The following is a 9,109-nucleotide window of genomic DNA, read 5'->3' on the forward strand; positions in this document are numbered from 1 at the left end:
AATTAGTGCTGTCAAATGATTAATCGTGATTAATCGCATCCAAAATAAAAGTTTTGGTTTACATAATATATGTATGTGAACTGTATATATTTATTATGTATATATAAATATACACACATGCATGTCTATATTTCAATAAAATGTTGTTTATATATTAAATATATTTATATATAATATAAATTGTTTGAATATAATATAGACATGTAAACACATGTAAATATTTTCAAAATATATACTTTATGTGTGTATTTATATATACATAATACATATACACAGAACACACACATGTATTATGCAAACAAAAACTTTTATTTTGGATGCATTTAATCGTTTGACAGCACTAATTTTAATATATTTTACAATGTCATTTATTCCTGTGATGGCAAAACTGAATTTTCAGCATCTATTACTCCAGTCTTCCGTGTCAAGTAACATTTCTTCTTATTATAAATATTGAAAATGTTTTAATATTTTATATGCTTAATAATTTTGTGGAAACCATGATACATTTTTATCAGGATTCTTTGATGAATAGAAAGTTAAGTAGAACAGCATTTATTTGACATTGAATCATTATAAATGGCTTTACTGTCACTTTTAATGCATCCTTAGGGAATAAATGTATTAAAGGATTAGTTCACTTCCAGAATAAAAAATTCCTGATAATTTACTCACCCCTATGTCATCCGAGATGTTCATGTCTTTCTTTTTTAGTCGCAAAGAAATTAAGGTTTTTGAGGAAAACTTTCCAGGAATTGTCTCCATATAGTGGACTTTAACGGAGACCAGCGGGGTTGAAGGTCCAGATTGCAGTGTCAGTGCAGCTTCAAAGGATTCTACACGATCCCAGCTGAGGAATAAGGGTCTTATCTAGCAAAACGATTGGTCATTTTCTAAAAAAACAAAAATGGTATATACTTTTTAACCACAAATGCTCGTCTTGCTCTAGCTCTTAGATGCGCATCCATAACTTCACACATTATATAGACATATTGGAAAGGTTGTGCGTGACATAGGCAGAAGGAGGACCGAACTCTATCTGTTTTTCTCCTCCAACTTCAAAATCATCCAACATCATTATTTTACCTTTTTTGAAAAGGGCGTTTGATTTAGTCTTGGCACGTTCGCATTGTTTGTGCCTTTCCAACGTGATTACGTAATGCGTGAAGTTGTGGACACGCATTGCAGAGCTAGTGCAAGATGAGCATTTGTGGTTAAAGATTATACATTTTTGTTTTGTTTTTTAGAAAATGACCAATCGTTTTGCTAGATAAGACCCTTATTCCTCTGCTGGGATCATCTAGATCCATTTGAAGCTGCATTGAAACTGCAATTTGGACCTTCAACACATTGGTCGCTTTTGAAGTCCACTATATGGAGAAAAATCCTGGAATTTTTTCAACTGTAGAAGGAAAGACATGAACATCTTCAATGACATGGGGGTGAGAAAATTATCAGGAAATGTTAATTTTGGAAGTGAACTAATCCATTATCTTCTTTCCAAAAAAAAAAAAAACAATGTTTACTGACCCCAAACTTTTGAATGGTCTGGTGTTTGAGTTTTGAGCTCTGATGCTTGTACGCATTGTACACAAAACACTTTTTTCAAAAGGATGATATGACCCTTTAATTTATAGTCATAATCTCTTACGCAATATTTTTTGTAGTTTACCATATAGGGTAGGGCTGGACAATAATTCAATATCAATATGTATAGCGATATAATTTTTTTTCAATAACGGTGATATGATTTTTAAACACATTTCCGATATTTCGATATACATTACCAGTGTTTCCCATACATTGATTTATTTGTGGCGTTTGACTTCGTTGAATAAGCATGAGCACTGCACGTTTCAAAATCAAAACGCGTCGCGGGTGTTTTATATGAATGTATCTCTGAAGGGAACCGACTGTCTTCAGAATAGTTTAGATGGCATTTTTATCTGATAAAGTAGCGTTCATGAGCGGAGCTGCTTTGTTTACAGCCGTTACGGATTTTTTAATAGTGTTCATATCGATATCGGAATTATATCGTATTGACCGAAATTAAGAAATTTATCGTGATATAAATTTTGGCCATATCGTCCAGCCCTAATATAGGGTGTGCTCAGAATATTAGCAGGTTGTGAAAGAAAGCTTCAAAGTGAACTGTTTAATTTCGTTTATTCGCAATAATCTCATAACTAGACACAAAGGAAAGGTTAAGACACGCCAGCAAATGAGTTCAGATGCTGTAAATCATGAGGAGAGATTAGGGGAGCTAAAGAGACTCAGAGCTCAAGATTGTGAGCTGTCTTCAAAGCCAAGGCTGGTCGAGTGTGTTTCATCTCACATTTAGATAAACATTTATTTTCCAGGAAACAAAACGGCTCTTTTTCCCAGCACCTCAATGTTTTGATGTGTATCAAATGTTTTTTATCATATTTATTGATATTTCTTGATATTCGCTTGTTTTGATTAATGCTGTGTTTTAGCATGATTCATATAAAATACAATAAAAAGAGATCCAGTGCTTAAAACATGGAATACAAGAGGAGAGAGGAACATCAGGTAGAGTTCAAATCAAATGCAGCTGGATTTGATTATACATTTTTTGATGATGATTTGCCACTCATCCATACGACTTCATCAGTGATTAACAAAAAAAATTATTGAGACACTCAGATGAGTGGCGAATCGCCTTCAAAATAATTAATAATCAAGTCCAGTTGCCTTTGATTAGCTTTGCTTGTAAGACGTGAAAGTACCCTGGATGATTCAAAGCCTTCATACTGTAGATAAGAGAAAACAGATTGTTTAGTATGAAAGAAAAAAGAAAAGAAGAGACTAGAAATATAAAGGACAGCTGAAGAGATAATGAAAATGAAAGGAACGGATGGCTGGATGGACTGTGTTTGCGTGTGCTCATGCAAGATGTGTAGCACAAAGCTGTCGATAGAAAATGATAGCTCTGTTTTCAAGGACAAAACAAGGAAGAGGGAACCTTAGCCTATTAAATCAATATCAGTTTATACACGCAGACAAGCATGACTCACAATCTTCATGTTGTGTGAGCATCTCGTTTAATTACCAACACTAAGCACAGTATCAAAATGTAACCAATTAATTTTAGTTGCCCTTACTTTATTACACCGAAGATGTGCCACATTTTCTGTTGGTCTTTCATTTTACTTCCTATACTTCCTTTTCTGTGGATGTATCACACTCACATCTCAGTGATGCATGCAAATCTCAGTGGTCCCAAACCCCCATTAAATGTAAGAAATTAAAAACATTTAACTTTTCTTAAAAAAGAGAACTTGGTCTAAGAAAAAGATGAGCAGATTACCCTGGAAAAGATGAACATAAAATATTAAGACAGAGAGAGAGACTGTTTAGGCTACAGGAACGAGTTGCTCTGCCATTAATCTGACAGAGAATCTTGCGCTGGAATCCTCCACTAATGCCTCAGGGTTCATTTGTGGCTTGAGATTTATTTGTTCCATTAGATATTTCATTCGTTTACGCAGCCGTTTCTGCCTATGAGGCTCATGTTTGTGTTGAGCTTGGGAATGTAGTCATCGTAACATTGTTTTATGACTATTGCTGTTGTTGGTGTAGCCGTTATGCCAGCTGAGCTCGTGATCTGAGAAGAAAAATGAAATGAATGAGACAGAAGGAGAAAGTGATCGAGAGAATATATGTGATAGGACTCGAAGAATTACATTTCCGCTGAAATCACCATGGTGCTGCCCAAAGGATTTTCATTTTCTCCTTTCCCAGGCCTTCCCTTTTGTCTGTCCACATCAGTGTGTGCATGTGTCTCTACTGTAACCTAATTGTTTTCCTTTCCAAACCTCATCATACCTCCGTGCATTTAGGTCTGCATCTGCTGCTTTCCTTTGACCCTCTCATTTCATTGTGTGTGTGAATGTGGGTGATTGATTGGGCTAAACCCAGTCACATGGTCAGGGGTTGCTTATATCACACACGTACTTACCCAGAATCCCACTGGGCCCATAGAAGCTTCATTGCATGAAAGAAATGAAGGGAAAATCCTGCCCCTGACATATTTCTCACATACAGAGTCACAGTGGTCTGTGTGTATTCTATTATATAAGTATGTTTCATGAAATGGACCCATTTTCTAAATTTGTCAACGAAGATCTGTGATTTTGACCTTTTATAGGACTTTCCACCTCAGAGCCAAATTCTTGTGTTCACTGTAGCATTTTCATGAAATGTATTTACACAATCCAGTTTATCCACAGAAACCCGTTGATCCACAAACACACTCTAGATGATCATTTGAAATATAAGTTGGCTGGTTTGGCTAGTTTGTTTTCTACTCTCTGACTGGTGCTTTTGTTTTCAGAGGAGGAGAAAGAGGCGGGGCAGGAAGAGGTGGAGCCTCTGACAGGCGAAGAGGAAGAGGAACGACGCATCGCTGAAATGGGGAAGCCAATGCTAGGAGATCACCCTAAACTGGAGGTTATCATTGAGGAATCTTATGAATTCAAGGTGTGTTAATTTAGCTACACATTTCCCATTTATTCATAATCACATTAAAGCAACTTTAACCCAAAAATGACTGTCACGTATACTAACCTCATGTTGTTCTAAACCTGTAAAACACAAAAGAAGATATTTTGAAGAATGTTTTAGTGTACATTTATCCGTACAATTAAATTCAAGAGTGTCTGATGTTGTTTTGCACCCCTCTTGGCTTTCATTGCTTGCACAAAAACAGTTCTTCAAAATATATTTTGTTATGTTCTGCTGAAAAAAAGTTAAACAGGCTTGTAACAACATGAAGTTTGAGTGAATAACGACAAAATGTTTCATTTTTAAATGAACTGTTCATTTACATGTGTATAGTATACTGGTATAAATTTACCAGTTTAGCCAATTATACTGTCAAATGGTAATTATAAGCTCCCATTAAGTTATTTACTGCAATATACTTTAAATATGCACTTTTTATTATTAAGGATCATTTTCATTATTTGCAGTGCACAAACATGACTCTGGGTTGCTACATTTAGAATTGACTAACTTTTTAGGTCACATATAATTCAAAAATACCTGTTTTTCTGTAGAAAAATGTTCCTTTTTGTTGCTTATGGAAACACACAAGACACTATGGTTCTGTCAGGGAAGTTCAGAGATCTTAAACGTTGGCATCTCATCGATCGCCTCCACACACTTCAGGACGATCCACATGCACACACTCGCCTTGCTAAAACGCACACACACTCCGATCCCACACACACTTCACAACGGGGCAGACCAGAGAGCAGTCAGAAGCACTCGATGAACTGTGGTCCACCGTGCCTGAAGTGTGTTTAAGTTTGTTTATTCCTGTTCATTTGCACTGGAATATAATGAAGCGGTCATTCATTTTCTTTGTGTGCCGTCTCTCACTTTTCTCTATAGAATACAGTTGATAAGCTGATTAAAAAGACAAACTTGGCTCTTCTGGTTGGTACCAACAGCTGGAGGGACCAGTTCATCGAGGCCATCACAGTCAGCGCCGGTGAGTGTTTCAGTTTGTGAGGAACATTGGGAGGACTGATTTAGTGTTTCATTAAAAAAGAACATCTCGTTCGAGATGATAATCACTTGCGAGTGTTACCAGAAATGCCTGCGAGACTTTTATGTTATTATTGCTGTTATAAAATACATTTTTAGTTAAATACTACTAACTGTTGTTTCGATTGGGTTATCAGGGGTGTCCAATCCTGCTCCTGGGGGCCATCTTCCTGTAGAGTTCAGCCTACTCTAATACACCTGCCTGGACATTTCTAGTAATCCTAAAGAGCTTGATTAGCTGGTTTGAGTGTGTCTAATCAGGTTAAAGCTAAGCTCTGCTGAAAAGTGGCCCTCCAGGAGCAGGCTTAGGCATCCCTGGGTTATATAGATTGCATCAGATGTTGTTGTTTATGGTTTCCATTTGAAATTTCAAAAGCGCCGGTACTCTCTGCTGTAAAGCGCCCCCTGGTGGCTGCGGTGTTTCTCAAGAAAGTCTGTTTTACAGCTTCACCTCTCTTAGGGCTACACAAAGGAGTCTCCATTCTCTGTGCAAAGGAGAAAAACAAAGTAGATGGAGGCGGAGAAAGAAAAACGAGAGAGGGATTTTTTCGGTTTGTTTTCTTTGAAGTAATTAGCACTCGCAGCACGACCTCAGAGAGACTGATTATCATAGAGGCTGCTTCTCTAGCCTTGTAAGTGTGTGTGTGTGTTTGTGTGGATCAGGTGTTGGTGACTTAGTGATTCACACTTGAACACCTCTCAGTGTGCCAATTTGTGCTCTGGGGCAAAGCAAGGTTAAAAACCTTTGTGTGTGTGTTGTGTGTGCGTGTATGTTGCTCTGTCTGCTGTCAGAACTGGCCTGGAATCACCAGTACAGAGTACAGACCAAGTCTTTTCATGAAGTATCTACAGTGATGTTGGTTGTTTTCAAAATAGAATTTCAAAAATGATTAAGTGTGAATTGTTCTTGTGAGTCTTTTCCTTCAAATCTCATTCAGATTTGTTGTGTCAAGACACATTTTTTGGACTTTGGTAGCCCCTGGTCACCATTCACCTTCATTATGGAAAAAAACCAGCATGAACATCCTACCTAACATCAAACATGCATTAATCATTGCCATCATTGACAGATGGATTATTTTTTTATCTAGCACCACTGAGAACTGAACAGAAATTTCTCCACGACTTTTTATCAGGACATGCAGATACACACATGCACATATACACAAATGTACACAGATAGGGACAAAGAAGAATAAAAGGTCTGCAGCTAATGGTGGTAAATTGAAGAGTTTCAAGTTTAAAAGCTTTGCTAAATGTCAGACTCTGCAGCACAGCGAGATGATTTATATCAAAAGATGAGAAGAGAGAAAACACAACATGAGCACTGAGTGTGTGGGGGTTTACTTATCTATAGATTGGACACAAAATTGTCGCCAGAAGTTACATGTGACGCAAACCTCCCTTTGGAGACATTTGGGGATGTCCTTAATTGGACAAATGATTCGTGAAGCATTTTTTTCATAAATCATTTATAATAAACAAAAAATTTTAAATAATCTTTGAGGGTTAAGATCAGTGTTGCTGTTAACTAAAACTTTTAAAAATGTTTTTCAGTAATTGAAATAAAGCGGAAATAAAATGTAATATAAATTTTAGATTAAAAACGGATAATAAGCTGAAGTGCTAAAATTACTAATGCTAAAACTGAAGTTAAAAATAAAGCTATTGAGCTAAAAAAAAAAAAAAGAAAATTCTGTATACACACACACACAATTCAACTACAATTCAAATTATTAATATATAGTATAATAGTATATAAACAATAGGCCTACTAACAATTATAAGTCTAATATTAACATTATAAGTCTATAGTATGTCCTCATTTAGGGCAAAATAACTGCCAAATGTAATCTAAATTTGAAAAAAAAAAAAAACTCTATGGACAAATGTGGAACTCTATATTTAGATTTAAATAGAACAGTATGTTACACAGTTTTGCTGATCAAGTCAATTGATCTTGTTTAAAGTTTTTTTTTTTTTTTTAATTGCATTGTCAATTGTGTATTTATGTATGCTGACTGTGGTCTGAAAGCAAACTGATGCTCTTTTATGAGGTGTTTACTCCCTTCAGACACACTGATGGACGGCACATAAAGCATCACGTTGACCTTCTCTGTCTCTTTAGCACAGATGTGTGCATATTTACACACGTGTTGCAGTGACAGCAAACATCATCGTGACCTTCAAATACTCTTGAGCTGTGATGAAATAAACATATACATAAACATACTGTATACACTTGTATCAGCTGACATTTCTGTCTGAATCTTCAATAGCGACTCATAATGATTCAGTCTTCTTTAAATCTTTTTGAATTTGTTTGTTTGAATTTGTATTTGATACAGATCAGTGTGAGTGTTCTGTCTAAGCGTGTGTGTATGTTCTAGCCTAAGCATCTACTCTATCAATAATCCTTTTAATCACAGTGCACAATCAGGTTTTTGCCCGTGAACAGAATGAATGTCTTGGCGAAACAATGACTAAATCCCCTTGCCAGTGACTTGAATGCGTGTGCTCTCAGCTGCTGCTGTGAATAGGTGAGATTTCTGAACATCCTGTAGCATCTAATCACACTTTAAAGGAACAGCCTCACCTGTCAGAGAGCACTGTGTGGGCGTCTGGAAGCTGCTCTCTTTACGCTCTCAAGGAAACGCAGCACCAACAGAATATCAAACAGATTACAACCTGTTTCCTGAACACACACACACACGCGCGCCATGTGCTCTACATATCGATAAAGGCTGTGTGTCTATGTGAAGGTTTCAGCTATACTGCCACGACAGCTGACCTGGTGTGTGGCTTTTAGGTACAAAATATACATTTTTTATATTTTCTGAAGAAAAGTGGTGCCTGGTCTGTGCAAAACTCTCTGCTACGGTGATGTTTTTTGTATGAAGTTGCCAGGTCGCTGCTGCATTTTAGGTGCACTAATATAAAGTTGATAGGATGCTGATGTTCTGGGTGATTGATAAGGGGGTTGCTAAGTTGTTCTGGCAAGTTCTGAGTCATGTGGATGAGTCATGTGCCAAATTTCAGCACTTAGGGGTTTATTAACCTTCTATAAAGTCATATTTAATTATTTCTCATTACCTTCCTGCAGGTGAGGATGATGATGATGAAGAATGCGGAGAGGAGAAGCTCCCCTCCTGCTTCGATTATGTCATGCATTTCCTCACTGTCTTCTGGAAAGTTCTCTTTGCCTTTGTCCCACCCACTGACTACTGGAACGGGTGGGCGTGTTTCGTGGTGTCAATCATTATGATTGGCGTTCTGACGGCTTTCATCGGAGACCTGGCATCCCACTTCGGCTGCACCATCGGACTCAAAGACTCTGTCACAGCAGTGGTGTTTGTAGCGCTAGGAACTTCAGTGCCAGGTGAGAGAGAGAAAAAAAACATATGCGCCTCTGATTTTTGTGTTTTAGCCACCCATGTTTGTGTTCACATATAGTCATTTATCATAAAATGAGGATGTTCAAGCACTTGTGTGTGTGTGTGTGTGTGTGTGTGTGTGTGTGTGTGTGGGTGTGTGT

The 9,109-nt window shown here is 37.1% G+C and overlaps 1 protein-coding gene and 1 long non-coding RNA gene across 7 annotated transcripts in view; one reads left to right on the plus strand and one right to left on the minus strand.

The window, feature by feature from the left end:
* LOC107670839 (sodium/calcium exchanger 1-like) overlaps window positions 1-9,109 on the plus strand; it is a 114,186-nt gene that overhangs the window by 96,110 nt on the left and 8,967 nt on the right. For all 5 annotated transcript variants that reach the window (XM_016463612.1, XM_016463613.1, XM_016463614.1 and 2 more), the window contains exons 4-6: window positions 4,358-4,503; window positions 5,419-5,518; window positions 8,678-8,953. In XM_016463612.1, the coding sequence (XP_016319098.1) occupies window positions 4,358-4,503; window positions 5,419-5,518; window positions 8,678-8,953 (522 nt within the window). The remainder of the gene's footprint in view (window positions 1-4,357; window positions 4,504-5,418; window positions 5,519-8,677; window positions 8,954-9,109) is intronic.
* LOC107670841 (uncharacterized) overlaps window positions 8,883-9,109 on the minus strand; it is a 9,267-nt gene continuing 9,040 nt past the window's right edge. For both annotated transcript variants that reach the window (XR_001632128.1, XR_001632127.1), the window contains exon 4: window positions 8,883-8,941. This is a non-coding gene — a long non-coding RNA (uncharacterized LOC107670841). The remainder of the gene's footprint in view (window positions 8,942-9,109) is intronic.

This window comes from Sinocyclocheilus anshuiensis, unplaced genomic scaffold (genome assembly GCF_001515605.1).
Source record: "Sinocyclocheilus anshuiensis isolate Anshui unplaced genomic scaffold, SAMN03320099.WGS_v1.1 scaffold784, whole genome shotgun sequence".
Lineage (NCBI taxonomy): Eukaryota > Metazoa > Chordata > Actinopteri > Cypriniformes > Cyprinidae > Sinocyclocheilus > Sinocyclocheilus anshuiensis.